Genomic DNA, 18,240 nt, shown 5'->3' on the forward strand with positions numbered 1-18,240 from the left:
AGTTATCAAATTATGTTTGAAAGTTTTGTGAATGATTTAAAAATAACATGAGGGTTTGTATGTAAATATTTGTTGAAAGATGGTGCTGTAGGCAGTAGGTAAAATGTCTTAACATTTGGTCAACAGAAAAAATGGGGACAAATTTCTACCTTTGTCAGAACAGGTATGGAATATATCTCCATCTGCTTGACAAGAATAGCTTGCAAAGGAGCTCCTATTGACTTTTATTAAAATGAAGTTTTCCTTTCCTCTTATTGCAGGTTGCATCTCTAGTAATGGTTTTCAATTATCTTAATGTTCTAGTGTTTCATTCAGTACTAAAGCTATGAAATCACAACTCCAGTCAGGCATGTTCTTACTTTAAATTATAGCGGAACCATCACAAATATTATTTTCAAAAGTTGTATTCTTCTTTATTTTCTTTTTTCTTTTTTTCCCCTGTTTTTAATGGAAACAATCAAGGTATTGGCAAAACTTTGGTGTCAGCGCCATTGTCTTCAGCATTGTGGAAAACCTTTGATGTTAACCATAACTTGTATACAATTTAAGATATTACCATGAAACTTGGTACATGTTCGCTATGATTATAAGCATGTATTATTGGGTAGTATATCGCAAAGATCTGACCAAAATTATAGATTTTTATTTTTCTTGATCAACTTAAAAAGCAGGTGAAATCAGATAAGCGTTTTCATCACCATACGATGCCTTTGGTTTATTATGAACTGGGGCAAAGGAAGGTCACATCTGTTATAATCTGTTTTGTATATAATTCTTATTATCATATTTCTTTCATTTGATTTCATAGTTTTGAAAACTATTGTTTTGTTTTGTGATCCTGTTAGGCCGGAATGCAATGGACTCCCAACTTTTATTTCTGTGTTGTATCTATCCACTGATTCAGCAATATTGTTTTCAGCTCAATTTGTGCATGTTTCTTTGTATGGAGATGTTTAAGTTATTTATGGATGACACTCTTGTTTTGATATACATGTAGGCTCATGTATACACAGTTCACACATGTTCGTTACCTGTTCGGAATAATAGTTTTGCTTACATGTGCATGTATTTCTACAGAAATGGAATGATGTTTTTTCCTTGAGAGGATTATTTTATAACACCATGACTAAACATGTTATCAGAGCACATTATGTTTGAGCTAAAATGTCATGTTATAGTGTATAGATATACCAGGTAGTCTATTCAAAACATCCATTAAAAATTAGCCATGAACAAAAATTGACATAATAAAACAATGTAGATAGTAAAGAAGTCAGTGTTAACCTGTTCAGCTATTTACAAAGATCATTTGGAGTAAAATATAAACATTATTGTCTGGCTCCAATTTCTCAAAACTTCTTAATAGACTAAAGAAGCTTATTTTGTTTAGCAAAATTACTTACATTAAACCGATTTTGATAAATAAAACTTAGTTTATAACGGTCAGTAAAAAGTAAAAAATACTTTCAAAAAAGGTAAATATTTCACAAATTATAGAAGAACAAAAAAAGTGAACTTAGTTTAATTGTGTTATAACAGAAATAAGAAGTTTCAAGAAAATGGCCCCTGTTGCTTACATTTTCCCTTTTTTCCCTCATTGGTATGAATACTTACAAAACCATTTGTTGATATTTCTGTAAGAGTACTTATTCATTACTGGATAGTTTTAAAATAATTCTTGATTTTTTTCATCCATAGAAAACCCCACTATTATTCCTGTTTGTTTATTTCTGCCAATCTTTAAGAAAAGTTACATCAGTAAAAGGCATTGTAATTCCTGCTTGTTTGTGAAATCAACTGTTTGTTAAAATGAATTATTAACATTTCAGGAGACGGTGCGCCCAGAGTTTGAAAACACAGTAAGAAGAAAGAGAGAAAATCCGGTGAATAAGGTACGGCTTATGAAGTCTTCATACTCTGTATCAGACCCTAAAACTGTCTGAATAAAGATTTAAGTTAAATGTGTAATATTTCCTTTAAGCTTGCCTGTTTATTTTTTTGAAAAAGAAAAATTGAGGTTTTGTGGAAGCCTTGGTGTTATTGTCGTCATTGTGCAAAGCTTTCACATTTCAACTCAAAAGTTGTTCAAGATGTTCTATCAACTTTGAACATATGTTTCCCAAGACAATATAAAGCCTGTAACTCTGGCTGTAAGAATTGTTGAGTTATGCCCCCTGTTTGACTGGAAAAACAACAAACAATTGTTAGCATTTGCTCTGTGGCGCTCTAGTTGATACTGGTATCTCTTGTAAGTGCTGACTTAAACTTGTTATTATACTCAGTAATCTCATATAAAAAATTCAAAAATTATTCTCACCCTACTCTTATAGTGGTGTGTTATTTTTGTGTATTTTCAGAAATTGGAGCCGTATGTGCCGAAATGGAGCAAGTGTTGCCGTTACTCCACAACCCTCTTCATTTTGCTATTCTTTGTATGTCACCTTCACTTAATATAGTGTCATTAATCAGTAATTAAGCTGATATCAATTCATTTCCACTTGAAGGTGAGATGTAGTAGGCTATGTACTGATATTATGCTTAAATTTCCTCGGCTGTATTCATAAAGCCTTTTAGTGAGAAATTTCAGCTTAGTGAAAATTTAAAAAAAAGTACAAAAGTGCATTTTTCTTTTCATAAATGTTTTCATATGCATATATTAAATATACTATTTCTTCCTTATTTTATATTTTTGGTTTGAAAGGATTGTTAATTTTCTTTAAATTCAAAAAGACAATTTTTCACTAAGTTGAACATTTTACTTATGTTGCTTTCTGGACCACTGGGGCTGTAATTGAGTCTTTTGATTGGCTTGTAAAATGAATTGACCAATGAAATAAATGAAATCACTCATTGAGTACCTCTGTCAGTCAGGGATCAAATATTGGTTTCTTTAGGTAAGATGGTTAATGTGGCCAAGTTAAGTGATGCCTATTAAAATGTTTTCTTTCATATCAGACTTCATATTATGACAGAATGCATTTGTGTCCTGAATATCAGGTACCTCAATGGTATCAATGAAGTACAAAAAAGATTTTTTTTATTTTGAATGGTGGAAAAAAAATGCAAAAAAGTAACAATTAAAATGTTAATAAGAGATATTAGAGAGCATAAGTTGCAGTATGAATCTTGTGTCTCTCTAGTAGCAACATAATAAACATACGCATGTGTGATCTTTCAAACCACTGTAAAGATATAAATGATTTTTCTGCCTTCAGTTTGCCTTGGTGTTGATGGCGATCGTGGGAGTGATACTCTATCGTATTATCATCGCTGCGTTACTCTATCACACTGACGCCAACATGGTGAAGGGGCGGGCTGGAATCATCTCCTCGGCAACCGCGGCATGCATCAACCTTGTCATCATCGTGTTGCTCAACTTTGTTAGTACATGTATATGTAATCATATGTTACCTTAAGTCATGATGAAGTTCTCAGAATTTTGTTACCCACTGTACATTTTGTTGATTGACTTTACACTTAAATAAAAGTATATCTGCCCTCATTTAATAACCAGCTTGTCTAATTCGTCCGCCCGGTTAGCTCAGTCGGTAGAGCGTTGAACTGTTAATCAGATAACCAAGATTCGTTTCCCGGGCAGACCAGGTCACTTCTGTTGTGATTGGTTATGAAATCCTTTCTACGACCATTCGCACTGTACCACTGCCCCTGGCATGTACAGAAGTTGTCAGTTCCTTGCAGAAGTGAAGGCACCTAGTACTGGTTCACTGCCCAGGATAGGTGTGCGGTGGTTGAACTGTCACTCTGGGACCCTTCAATGTGCTCACGGTGGGACCCGGAGAATAAACTACTAACACCACCACCACCACCAGTTTGTCTAACAAAAAAGTGTTTGGAGGTCTATATAGAGTATCAGATGCGTTAATTTCTACTTTAAGGAGATGCTTTTGAGATATGTAATTATTTTAACCACTATATAGAAGGCCCTATACTATATGACTTATATCTAAGAGGCTAGCATTTTGTTATTTCTGTTTCAGGTGTACCAGAAAATTGCGGAAGGGCTGACAGAATTGGGTATGATAATTTTAATTTTGGCATCAAATTTTAGTTTGTATGTATTAAGTGATAAAATGTTAGAAAAGTTGTCATTGGTAAAATGAATCATACTGGAGTCCATTTTCTAAGTGGAAATCAATGCTAAGATTCCATTTACTGGTGAGCATTTCAGAGAATATGATAAAATACCTCTTGTCAGACTATACCCACAACCTCTCAAGTCAGAAGCAGATACCTACACATTCACCCACAATAACAATTCATGTCTATTAGTAAAATGCTATTCATGATAATGAATACACTTCCAGAGCAACATCGCACGGAGTCAGAATGGGAGGATGCTTTCACTTTCAAGATGTTCCTCTTCCAGTTTGTCAACTACTACTCTTCCATCATCTATATCAGCTTCTTCAAGGGCAAGTAAGTCAACTTCTACTCTTCAACTTCTACTCTTCCAAAATCTATATCAGCTTCTTCAAGGGCAAGTAAGTCAACTTCTACTCTTCAACTTCTACTCTTCCATCATCTATATCAGCTTCTTCAGGGCAAGTAAGTCAACTTCTACTCTTCAACTTCTACTCTTCCATCATCTATATCAGCTTCTTCAAGGCAAGTAAGTCAACTTCTACTCTTCAACTTCTACTCTTCCATCATCTATATCAGCTTCTTCAGGGCAAGTAAGTCAACTTCTACTCTTCTAAAATCTATATCAGCTTCTTCAAGGGCAAGTAAGTCAACTTCTATTCTTCAACTTCTACTCTTCCATCATCTATATCAGCTTCTTCAAGACAAGTAAGTGGACTATTAATCTTCAACTTCTACTCTTCCATCATCTATATCAGCTTCTTCAGGGCAAGTAAGTCAACTTCTACTCTTCTAAAATCTATATCAGCTTCTTCAAGGGCAAGTAAGTCAACTTCTACTCTTCAACTTCTACTCTTCCATCATCTATATCAGCTTCTTCAGGGCAAGTAAGTCAACTTCTACTCTTCAACTTCTACTCTTCCATCATCTATATCAGCTTCTTCAAGGCAAGTAAGTCAACTTCTACTCTTCAACTTCTACTCTTCCATCATCTATATCAGCTTCTTCAGGGCAAGTAAGTCAACTTCTACTCTTCTAAAATCTATATCAGCTTCTTCAAGGGCAAGTAAGTCAACTTCTATTCTTCAACTTCTACTCTTCCATCATCTATATCAGCTTCTTCAAGACAAGTAAGTGGACTATTAATCTTCAACTTCTACTCTTCCATCATCTATATCAGCTTCTTCAGGGCAAGTAAGTCAACTTCTACTCTTCTAAAATCTATATCAGCTTCTTCAAGGGCAAGTAAGTCAACTTCTACTCTTCAACTTCTACTCTTCCATCATCTATATCAGCTTCTTCAAGACAAGTAAGTGGACTATTAATCTTCAACTTCTACTCTTCCATCATCTATATCAACTTCTTCAGGGCAAGTAAGTCAACTTCTACTCTTCAACTTCTACTCTTCCCAAATCTATATCAGCTTCTTCAGGGCAAGTAAGTGGACTATTAATCTTCAACTTCTACTCTTCCCAAATCTATATCAGCTTCTTCAAGGGCAAGTAAGTCAACTTCTACTCTTCAACTTCTACTCTTCCATCATCTATATCAGCTTCTTCAGGGCAAGTAAGTGGACTATTAATCTTCAACTTCTACTCTTCCCAAATCTATATCAGCTTCTTCAAGGGCAAGTAAGTCAACTTCTACTCTTCAACTTCTACTCTTCCATCATCTATATCAGCTTCTTCAGGGCAAGTAAGTCAACTTCTACTCTTCTAAAATCTATATCAGCTTCTTCAAGGGCAAGTAAGTCAACTTCTACTCTTCAACTTCTGCTCTTCCATCATCTATATCAGCTTCTTCAGGGCAAGTAAGTGGACTATTAATCTTCAACTTCTACTCTTCCCAAATCTATATCAGCTTCTTCAGGGCAAGTAAGTGGACTATTAATCTTCAACTTCTACTCTTCCCAAATCTATATCAGCTTCTTCAGGGCAAGTAAGTGGACTATTAATCTTCAACTTCTACTCTTCCCAAATCTACATCAGCCTCCACTGCAATCTCAATGGATTGTTTTGCACCTATTTAAATGACAATTCCATAACGTTTGCCAGCAATTGAATATAATTTTTTCATTGGGCGATTTCCATTGTTTAATAAAAAAATGTGTCTTTGGTATCAGATTTTTTTTACTCGAATAAAATTTGCTGTTAGATATGAAATATGTTTTTCAAGGTCTGCATATGAAATTGTTGAATTGCAGGTTTGTGGGCCGACCTGGTGACTATAACAGGAGCTTTTTCGGCTACAGGCAGGAGGAGGTACCTCTTACTGATACTATACTGTACAACATTTCTAGTTATAAGCAAGTTTCTCATGCTAAACTGTACTACAGTTGTAATACAGTTTTTGAAGCTCAACTGTGCTATCTTTGTAGTTGTAATTAAGTTTTCATAGTGAGCAAATCAAAAAGTATAAAACTCGCAACAAAGTTGTTTAAACTTGAATGATTATTAAAAAATGTTGAGTTATTGTCATAGCTTTATGCTTGTTATTGGAATGAAAAAAACTTGAATGTTTGTCATAAATCAGAACCCTAACACAATCTGTCATAAAAACTCTTGAGAATCCCGACAAATGGGAGTATGAAGATATTTAAAAAATAAACCAAATATGAAAATCCTTTGATATGTGGATTTGTTTTGCAGTCCGGGGCATTATTCATTAAGCTTCTAAGTGTTTAACAATGAATATTTTAAATATTCTGTATTTTTTATCAAATTTATTTGTTGCTTTTTTATTTGGATCCTTTCCGTGTTTATTTTCATATTTGTAGTGTTAACACATTATTAGTTTTCATTACATTTTACTTAGAAATATCACATTTTTTCACTAAGTTGAACAATTTCACTATGAAGTTTTATGTATACTAAGTTGAACAATTTCACTAAGAAGTTTTATGTATACTGCTCCAGATATTCAAATATTTACACGCTTAAAAATGCATGAATATAATGTATGATCTCATTATGAATGTTTCCTTCAGTGTGACCCAGCCGGCTGCCTTATAGAGCTGTGTATACAGCTGGGAATCATCATGGTGGGCAAGCAGGCCTTTGCAAACTTCAAGGAAGTTATCCTGCCGTAAGTTAGACACAGCTAATGCTTCTATACAAATATGGTTTTATTTTATCCAGTGTGGTAAAATTCTAAAGCACACCAGTAAATGACATCATCAATATTTTGTACTGTCTGTGTGTATGCTGATGTTTGATAATGACAGCATTTTACAGGCCGAAATTCACAAACAATGGCTGATATCAAAATGTTTCTCACTGTTTTAAAAACGGTTTAATATAAAGCTGCTAACTTACAGTGAGCTTGGCAGAGTTGTCACAGTGGTGGAGGAAGGTATGTTAGTGTATCCAGTTTCGTTTGGGCTGTAATTTGGTCATGCATAGACAGATCCAACAAACTTGGTACACATGTTCACCTTATAATTACAACACCTGTACAGATCTTCTTCCTGAGACTTTAGATATGTCTTATATGTCCGATGTTATTCTATCTTATCTTGTCTTATAAGCGTGTTCTAAAGGGCAAGGTTAGTCTTATTCAGGAAGCTGGCTGTGTGGCGCAAGACTTGTAGTATTTTTTAGGACAAGGAAGACATATGTTACCCTCACTGGCCGTGTCTTATTCAGGAAGCTGGTAGTGTGGTGCAAGTCTTGTAGTATTTTATAAGACAATGATAATATATGTTACCCTCACTTATCTTGTCTTACACAGGAAGCTGGTGGTGTGGTGCAAGACTCACAGTGTTCTATAGGACAAGGAAGACAATGTACCCTCACTGATCTTGTCTTGTCTTATTTAGGAAGCTGGTGGTGTGGTGCAAGTCACGCAGTGTTTTGAAGGACAAGGAAGACAAAGTGTATACTCACTGGGAGCAGGACTACAACCTAGCTGACCAGCCAAAACTGGGACTCTTTGATGAGTACCTGGAGATGGGTAGGTCCTTAGATACTATATTAATACTAAAATAATGCAGTTATATGTTCTCAGTTCTTTTAAAACTTTTTTTAGTTAATTTATACATTTATTGTTTTAAGTGTATGTAGGCAATGTATGCTTTGGTATTAGTAACTTTATTAAAAATACTTGATTTAGAATAATCTTTGTGTATAGATTTGCTCATTAGCTAATATCCAACTGGTTTTTTGCCTGGCAATTAAGGTTTCTAAGTGTCAGTGCCAATATCTATTTCTATATTCTAGTGATCCAGTACGGATTTGTGACAATATTTGTGGCCGCGTTCCCTCTTGCCCCATTCTTTGCGCTCATCAACAACATCATAGAGATACGCCTGGATGCCTACAAGTTTGTCACACAGTGGAAGAGGCCCCTCGCTGTACGAGCCCAGGACATAGGTGGGTCCATAAAGACCGATGTTCTTTATATTCAATGTTCTTGTTTATACTTATTTTCCGCAAAATCTCTATTCAAACTTTTTATAAATTCAGCTGATTGAAAATCGGTGGGTTCAATAATGTCTATGTTTGAATACACATCGATTGACACAATATACAAAGACCAATTGAAATAAACCATATACAATTTTCAACTTCAATACCAGAAGATGGAACATCCAATCAGAACCCAAGTTATATTTATTTCAAACACTAACTGGTCAAGGGAAAGACCTGAACCATGCTACTCACATCACTATCCATTGTTCACATTAACTAAAAGTTAAGCAAATATATAACTCAGAAAATGAAGGTTCGTGTATATGGTTGGTTGATCAGTGAATGAAGCTGTTTGTTTCAAAGAAGTTTGTTGAGTGAACCACTTTCATTAAAAAAAGAATGGCATTTCAGGTATCTGGTTTGGAATTCTACAGGGCGTGTCAGCTATTGCAGTCGTGTCAAATGTGAGTGGCCTTTTTCTTTGTCTATCAGTGATGTATTTAAGGATTGAAATTAATTTCTTGCATACTCTGTCTAAACAGGCAATTTACCCAAAAAGTGTTTATATAATCGGATTGAAATTTAATCTAAAATTAACTAAATTATAAATGCTGGCAACATATTTCTGTACAAATTTTGAAAAGTGAGTGTTGTATCATACATCCCTGAATATCAATTTTTAATCTCACCTTGGTTGTGACAACACCATCAATTACCAATGGATCTCTTACATGTTATTTCAGGCTGCGATCATAGCTTTTACCTCTGAGTTTATACCACGTATGGTGTACAAGTATGGGTACAGCTCTGACCAGTCGATGCACGGATATTACGAGACATTCCGCATGTCAAAGTTTGACATATCAGGGTTCCATAATGACTCTCGGCCAACGTCAGTGGAGCCGGAATTCGGGAATCTCAGCATCTGCATGTACGTATATTGGAGGAGGGTAAACAGTGCTTTAAAACTTTAAATGAGTTGTCAATGTTGTGGTTTACCCACCAGCCTCTTACGCAAGAGGTTGTGGTTTAAAGCTTGACCAGGGGAACTTTTTATGAACTCCAGGTCCCGATTTTCGAAATTACTTAAGCTTAATAAACTGAAGTAGCTTCTTTTTTTTTTACTTTAACCTGATTTATCAAAACTATAGAAGAACGAAAATAGTGAGCTTAGCTTGATCGTGTTATAACAGACTTAAGTAGCTTCGAGAAATCAGCCACAGTACTCTTTTCTACTCAGGAAAGTGATCAAGATCCTGTCACTGTCTGTACAATTAAACAAAAATGTTGTCAAGTTAAGCTTATGGTTTAAGAAAATGAAATGCTCGAAGACAAGTTGTCATTAAGAAGACTATGATTGAAGATGTGATTCTAAGATTAATGGTTGTCTGGGGCTTGAAAAGACAGTTTCATTGTTCCAAGGTTGAACCAGATTCCATTTGAAGCCTGGTACTTGGGAGTATTTTTGGGGGATTCAAGTAAGACTGTAGAGTATCTTTCACATCTGACCTTAGGGTATATTCCGAAGCTGATAACAAGGCTTGCCGAGTTACTGGCCACGCAGCGTGCCCGAAGGTCGGAATTTTTCATAATTTACAAATAAAGCAGATATGATAAAAACTAGAACTCCGCGAGTCGGATGTGTCGCCTGACGAATTATTTACTGTCGACATTATAGCTGTTAGATTGGCATTTTATTCATTTATAGACAATGATGTTGCCATTTAACTTTCAAGTGTAGGTGGCATTTGAACCCTCAATCAGATATACCTACGGAATAAGTTTCAGGTTGAAACCTCCTATAGTTTACGAGATATGCCACAGACAAAACCTAAGCAAGAAAATTAACAAAGGGCAATAACTCTAAAAATATGGCAGCAAGAGTAACGGTTCTTGTGCACTGCACATGCCCTCAATGAGATCTATCTAGCTATGAAGTTTCAAGTTGATACCTCTTATATTCTTCAAGATATGCCCCGGACAAAACTTTAAGCATGAAAATTAACAAAGGGCAATAACTTTAAAACTAAGAAAGCAATAGTTACTGTTATTGTGCACTGCACTTGCCCTCAATGAGATCTATCTAGCTATGAAGTTTCAAGTTGATACCTCTTATATTCTTCAAGATATGCCCCGGACAAAACTTTAAGCATGAAAATTAACAAAGGGCAATAACATTAAAACTAAGAAAGCAAGAGTTACTGTTATTGTGCACTGCACTTGCCCTCAATGAGATCTATCTAGCTATGAAGTTTCAAGTTGATACCTCTTATATTCTTCAAGATATGCCCCGGACAAAACTTTAAGCATGAAAATTAACAAAGGGCAATAATTTTAAAACTAAGAAAGCAAGAGTTACTGTTATTGTGCACTGCACTTGCCCTCCATGAGATCTATCTACATATGAAGTTTCAAGTTGGTAACTCTTATATTGTACAAGATATGCCCCGGACAAAACTTTAAGCATGAAAAATAACAAAGGGCAATAACTCTAAAAAATATAGAAGCAAGAGCAACAGTTCTTGTGCACTGCACTTGCCCTCAATTAGATCTATGTACATATGAAGTTTCAAGTTGATACCACTAATAGTTTAGGAGATATACCCCGGACAAGCGAAAATGGGACGCGGACGCCGCCGCCACCGCCGCCGACAAAAGTAACCACTATATGTCGTCTTTTCAGGCGACACAAAAATCATCCTTAAGTCCCATTCATTTTCATGCTGTTTTATTTTGCAGGTACCGAGGTTTCCGCCAGGCGCCAGATGGAGATGATCCCTATGCGTACACGATGGCATTCTGGCATGTTCTTGCCGCTCAGCTTGCATTTATTGTCCTGTTTGAGGTAAACACAAACATACCAAGTTTCTCAGCTCTACAATGTAGCATAGAATCTTAATAATGAGTATAATACATGTATTATTCACTAAAATATCAGTAAAGTTAAACTAAATAAACCTGCAAAAAGACTAAACTTAATTAAATTTCTCTTTAGAATAAACGATTCTCTACAATATACATATGTAGTTAAAGTATTCTTACATTTTCAAATTAAACCCCTTGTATTAGGGAGTGTCGGGCAGATATAAACCTTATAGAATTACTTAAGCAGTCTCAAAAATAGCATTTTTTATTTTTTGCCTTGTCTTCTTGTGTCGCCTGCGAGGCTTGGCATTTACACTTGGACTGGCAGGCAAAAAAATCCGAGAAAAAAAACAACAAGAAAAACCTTTTAATCTATGTTTTGGGTTTTATGACGCATAGAAAAAATGTTAAAATCGTATATGGTATTATCTTATCTTGTTCTCCAGAATCTGATAGTGTTCTTCACTTGGCTGGTAATGTACCTGATACCAGACATGCCATACTACGTGAAGATGCAGATGCTCCGGGAGAAGTTCCTCGGTAAGCAGGCCCTCTTCCATGCTGAGGAGATACACGATAACAGGAGACCCAAGAATGAGTAATGGAAAGACAAAATAGTTCATGGACATGGCCATGAACACTGAAGTCAATGGCTCAGTACTAGACACTGGTGAATCTGTGTAAAATAGAAGGAGTTACATCCAGCTTGCAAAAAGCCCTAGAAATGTATCAAAGGGCGTCTTCATCAGCCATCATTAAGTTATCTGTCAGAAGTGGATGTGTTGACCATTCAAATCATCATGGCCTTAAATATATCAGGTGGAAAAGAAAATAGCAAGTAAAATTATTTCTGACATAGTGGTCTATGAACGGAAGTATAAGGACTTAAGTGTGTAACATTAAAGTTAGCTTTAGTTGAACCGCATTTATGTCATAGTACTTGTATATACATATTATATATATATATCTATATGATAATGTCTTATGTTTGACGGCAGCCAATTATATAAAACAAAAAAGTTATGAAAAGTTATTTGGTCAAAAAGTTTATTGATTGGTCAATTGTTTTCCAATGATAACTATTAAACAATCAAATCAATGGAATCTGGCCTACTGCTCACCTATGGACATATTGTCCAAGTCTTATACGGTTGGCTTCTCATATCTTGTCTCATACCTTTAAATCATATATATGTTCTTTCTGCATTGTTGGGATAGATTATTTATTGATGTTCAGCAATGTGGAGCAAAACAATTAGTTATACATGTTCAGAAACTACAAATAAGCGTCAGGTATATTATTTAGGCAATTATTTTTCTATGCCTATACTTTGGTAACCAAATTTCATTATATACACATGTACTTCCTATTTTTTGCTGTTGTGATCTTATAAATTATTTTTTTAATGTTGTGAACTGAAACATTTACGTGAAGTAATTGTTTACTAGCAACATTATGTACTTAATCTTACATTGTATTAACTGGTTGCGAGTGTTGCTGTATAGTTTGAAGGTATTGATAAAGAAATGAAACATTTACATGTACATATATATTAATACAGCACATGCATTTACTATGTTATATTGATTTGCATATAAGATTCATGTTTTCAGTAAAATTTCATTCATATGGTAGAAATACTGTCAGATTTTTTTTTATATTGTATTTAAAACAAAGTTGCTACAATATATGTGCAAGACTGGACTAACAGTGTGTACTTCTTATGATTGGCCTAACATTGTGTTTTTCTTATCATGATAGCCTAGCACCTTGTACTTCTTATGCAATTAAAATGGAATAACCATTACCAGTAATATTGTAAGGAAGTAAAATGTTCTTGACACATGGCAGTTATGGACATTCATATTCTTGCTCATTGAACACCTTGTCATGTTACATGTGTATTTCATACTTACACTAATTACGTAATTAATCATTTAATTTATAACAGGTAGACAGACTACCTGTATACATGTACATAAAATTATGTTCATCATTATTACATGATAATTATTAGACTCTGCAGTTTAGTGCTGAAAGTTAAACACATCATAACGTAGCTCCTTGTTATGGTAACAGATATATATTTTCATTATTTTTTTACCTTCAACAGTTTGATATATACATTGGTTGACTTTTTAATTGTCAGAATTTGATTTTTGAAATTGCTCACCTGCATGAAGGAGGGCCTAATTGGACAATCTTTTCTTCCTTGATTTATGTATTTCCATCATTGTATGATTAAGTATGTTTTTTGGGAGAAGCATTTTATGAAAATTAATTCGGAGTGAAAAATCAAGTTTCTTGTTTTTGAATTTATACTGATGTCTTTGTATGTCTATTCAAAATTGAGGGGGAGGGATTTTGTCCTAAAATCAAATTACACATTATTTCTTTTAGAACCTAGTCTAACGTTATGCAATGCACTCAACTATATTTGTAGTAATAAATGTATGTGAATACATTAAAGCCATCCAACAATCTTTACTACCCAGTAGTTTGCATTACTTGTATATTGTATAACATACATGTATAATAATCACTTTCTGTCTAGATGTTTAAATCTGTTTTGTGCTTCACATGAAAACAAATGTCATGCATATGTTACCTGTTCTGTAAGTTTATGAAAATCAGCAAACTTTAAAAAAATGTAAATATTTTATGTTTATGTTTATACTTTAAGTTCTTCTGATAGTGTGGTGGGACTTAATGTTAAGTGTTTTTCATCGTGTGGTGAGACTTAATGTTAAGTGTTTTTCATCGTGTGGTGAGACTTAATGTTAAGTGCTTTTCATAGTGTGGTGAGACTTAATGGTAAGTGCTTTTCATAGTGTGGTGAGACTTAATGTTAAGTGCTTTTCATAGTGTGGTGGGACTTACTGTTAAGTGTTTTTCATCGTGTGGTGAGACTTAATGTTAAGTGCTTTTCATAGTGTGGTGGGACTTAATGTTAAGTGTTTTTCATCGTGTGGTGAGACTTAATGTTAAGTGTTTTTCATCGTGTGGTGAGACTTAATGTTAAGTGCTTTTCATAGTGTGGTGAGACTTAATGGTAAGTGCTTTTCATAGTGTGGTGAGACTTAATGTTAAGTGCTTTTCATAGTGTGGTGGGACTTAATGTTAAGTGTTTTTCATCGTGTGGTGAGACTTAATGTTAAGTGCTTTTCATAGTGTGGTGGGACTTACTGTTAAGTGCTTTTCATAGTGTGGTGAGACTTAATGTTAAGTGTTTTTCATCGTGTGGTGAGACTTAATGGTAAGTGTTTTTCATCGTGTGGTGAGACTTAATGTTAAGTGCTTTTCATAGTGTGGTGGGACTTAATGTTAAGTGTTTTTCATCGTGTGGTGAGACTTAATGTTAAGTGTTTTTCATCGTGTGGTGAGACTTAATGTTAAGTGCTTTTCATAGTGTGGTGAGACTTAATGGTAAGTGCTTTTCATAGTGTGGTGAGACTTAATGTTAAGTGCTTTTCATAGTGTGGTGGGACTTACTGTTAAGTGTTTTTCATCGTGTGGTGAGACTTAATGTTAAGTGCTTTTCATAGTGTGGTGAGACTTAATGTTAAGTGCTTTTCATAGTGTGGTGAGACTTAATGTTAAGTGCTTTTCATAGTGTGGTGAGACTTAATGTTAAGTGCTTTTCATAGTGTGGTGAGACTTAATGTTAAGTGCTTTTCATAGTGTGGTGAGACTTAATGTTAAGTGCTTTTCATAGTGTGGTGAGACTTAATGTTAAGTGCTTTTCATAGTGTGGTGAGACTTAATGTTAAGTGCTTTTCATAGTGTGGTGAGACTTAATGGTAAGTGCTTTTCATCGTGTGGTGAGACTTAATGTTAAGTGCTTTTCATAGTGTGGTGAGACTTAATGTTAAGTGCTTTTCATAGTGTGGTGAGACTTAATGGTAAGTGCTTTTCATCGTGTGGTGAGACTTAATGTTAAGTGCTTTTCATAGTGTGTTGGGACTACTGTAAAGTTCTTCTGATAGTGTGGTGGGACTTAATGTTAAGTGCTTTTCATAGTGTGGTGGGACTTACTGTTAAGTTCTTCTGATAGTGTGGTGGGACTTAATGTTAAGTGCTTTTCATCGTGTGGTGATACTTAATGTTAAGTTCTTCTGATAGCGTGGCGGGACTTACTGTCAAGTTCTTCTGATAGTGTGGTGAGACTTAATGTTAAGTGCTTTTCATCGTGTGGTGATACTTAATGTTAAGTTCTTCTGATAGTGTGGCGGGACTTACTGTCAAGTTCTTCTGATAGTGTGGTGAAACTTAATGTAAAGTGCTTTTCATAGTGTGGTGGGACTTACTGTTAAGTTCTTCTGATAGTGTGGTGAGACTTAATGTTAAGTGCTTTTCATAGTGTGGTGAGACTTAATGTTAAGTGCTTTTCATAGTGTGGTGGGACTTAATGTTAAGTGCTTTTCATCGTGTGGTGGGACTTAATGTTAAGTGTTTTTCATAGTGTGGTGGGGCTTAATGTTAAGTGCTGTTCATCAGGTTGTAGGGACTTTCTTTTATGTTCTTCATACTGTTGATATTATTTGGTTGTTATTTGATGTTGTGCTAAAATATGAATTCTTTGGAGATACTATTTTCTGCCATGACATGTTTTTTGTTTCGTTAAATTCTTGAATGGCATATCTTTTATTTAAACACAACTTGTATACTTGTAAAAATATTTTTTGTGCCTAAAAAACAGTTGTTTGAAGTGTTTGTGCCTAAAACCAACCAGGTCAGGATTCTTTACAACATTTTAAATGTGTCATATTTCATGATGAAGTGTTTGGGGGGTTTTCTAGGAGGAAATCCAATGCAATGCAATTAATCAGAACATATTTATCATTTCTTCCTATAGCCTATTTACAATTGTTGTTTTGATATCCTTGCTAAAGATCTGAACTGCATTATTTATATACTTTTATACAATCACGTTGTGATATTCTGTTGTTGTTTTTTTCATCCATAGTCCCTTTGTTTCCAGTGGCCTGTGGCATCACCACATGTTTTGTTTTTCATCTGTTTAAATACCTTGCTTAAGTTGAATTACATCTATTATAACCATTATGGTGCTTTAGATACACAAGAGCTGCACATTGTTAACTTGCACTAGTATTTTATGTCGGTGAATCAATCAAATAACAAATTTGAAACTTTGACAAGGCCCAAATTTCTCAAACAATGTTATGTTCCTGCTTACTGCTCATTTTATAGACTTCTGAGACTAAAGGAAATTATCTTGTTGACAAAAACAATGAACTACTTCTTTTTAATAAAACCAAGTTTTAGTAAGTAATATGGATAAGTGAAAAAGATACTAAAGCTTTTTACGCTTATAATTGTTTTTAGAAATTTGGGCCTGATGTTTGCCAATAGTTAAAGTTTCATTATTATAAAACTTCACACATTTGGTAAAACCCAGAATAATAAAGAAAAAAATAATTTGCAGATTTAAGAGAATATCTTGAGTATGTAAAGGTATAATTCCCCTAAACTTTCAAACTTATGTGAGCAAAAACTGTTTGTTGTTTTTTATGAACAATATCTATTTTAAATATATAAAAACATATGCTTTTTAAAGATTAAGAATATTATTAATACTAAGAAATATGTGTGTAATTAGTTCAAGTTTATCATTAATCTAAACTCACTTTAAATGTTACAAGTCAGAGCATATAAGGGTATGTAAGAGTTGTGCCAAACTCGTTATGATGGTAGAACTATATTCTAAATTTATATCTATATTCAAATTTAAATCTATATTTTAGCTTATATATCCGTATCTAGTTTAGGATTATAGAATGATGAACATTAGTAAATAAAAGTTAGATTTCCATTTTTATAAGACAAAAATTGAAAATGCTCTTAATGTTACTTGCTCATTTGTAGGCAATAAGACTACGTGCTCACCTTTAGATATTTACAAGTTGTTATTTAACAATTTGTCCGATTAATTAATTATGCCTTTTCTATGTGCCTATGTTGTTTTTTTCTTTCTTACAGCAATTTGCAATGTTACATATGGGCTGATTGTTCAGAACTCTGTTAAAGTAAACAACATTGCTAAAGTTATCATTGTTCGCTTTCAAATCTGAACTGCTGTGGAAGTTTTATCAGGTAAGGGTTAACCCTACACTGGTTTTCAGATAGCGAAACCTGGTTATTAGAATGAGGTACTTCGTTGTTTGGCCGGGCCAGCGTCAAACTAACCAATGAAACTGAATATCTTAGGTTTGACATTTTTTTTACTAAACTTGGTATTTAGGAAGAGTTTATGGAGACCTTTCATAGGATTGCATTTCGGCCCCTGGGGTCAAGGTCACTGTCACTAAAAATAGAAAAGACGGTTGAAACAGAATCTCACAATGAAGGGTTGAAATCTTCTGTCAATTATTGAAAACCTGGTTTCATCGCATTGTGGCATTTCTTGTTTAAATATATGAGCTCATTTAAAATTTGTTAACATAACAAATTTTTGAACAATCGCCCCATTGATGACTAAAGCTTTGTGCTGCTTAGATTAGATCCCGCTGTTTCTCAGGTACACATGTTGTTGTTTTTTGTTTCATATGCTTTAGTTTAGCTTTAACTGTTGCTGAATGTTTATTACAGTTTCACGCATTGTGGTTTATTTAAGTGTCCCAATGAACAAGTTTATAAGAAAATTGTGTATGGTAAATGTTATCAATATATTGAAATGTTGAATATTTATGTTGGAATCACTTTTTGGAGCAAGGCATATAATACAAGTTTCACTTAAAAATACATATTGTGAATCTAAGTATAATTCTGCAAGTACCAGTTAGCTTTATAGAGTTCATGTATACTATTTGTGCAATTATATATGAATAAATGATATGTTTAGCA

At 34.2% G+C, this 18,240-nt stretch overlaps 1 protein-coding gene across 4 annotated transcripts in view; it reads left to right on the plus strand.

The window, feature by feature from the left end:
- The window catches only part of LOC128237151 (anoctamin-4-like), a 48,205-nt gene extending 29,965 nt beyond the window's left edge, over positions 1 to 18,240 (plus strand). For all 4 annotated transcript variants that reach the window (XM_052952419.1, XM_052952420.1, XM_052952421.1 and 1 more), the window contains 13 exons: positions 1,830 to 1,892; positions 2,358 to 2,432; positions 3,216 to 3,380; positions 3,999 to 4,035; positions 4,326 to 4,437; positions 6,305 to 6,362; positions 7,088 to 7,185; positions 7,919 to 8,052; positions 8,319 to 8,471; positions 8,922 to 8,974; positions 9,254 to 9,441; positions 11,250 to 11,355; positions 11,822 to 18,240. In XM_052952419.1, coding sequence (XP_052808379.1) covers positions 1,830 to 1,892; positions 2,358 to 2,432; positions 3,216 to 3,380; positions 3,999 to 4,035; positions 4,326 to 4,437; positions 6,305 to 6,362; positions 7,088 to 7,185; positions 7,919 to 8,052; positions 8,319 to 8,471; positions 8,922 to 8,974; positions 9,254 to 9,441; positions 11,250 to 11,355; positions 11,822 to 11,977 — 1,398 coding nt within the window. In that variant the 3' untranslated portion in view covers positions 11,978 to 18,240. The remainder of the gene's footprint in view (positions 1 to 1,829; positions 1,893 to 2,357; positions 2,433 to 3,215; positions 3,381 to 3,998; positions 4,036 to 4,325; positions 4,438 to 6,304; positions 6,363 to 7,087; positions 7,186 to 7,918; positions 8,053 to 8,318; positions 8,472 to 8,921; positions 8,975 to 9,253; positions 9,442 to 11,249; positions 11,356 to 11,821) is intronic.

Source organism: Mya arenaria, chromosome 6, assembly GCF_026914265.1.
Source record: "Mya arenaria isolate MELC-2E11 chromosome 6, ASM2691426v1".
In the NCBI taxonomy this organism is placed as follows: Eukaryota; Metazoa; Mollusca; class Bivalvia; order Myida; family Myidae; genus Mya; species Mya arenaria.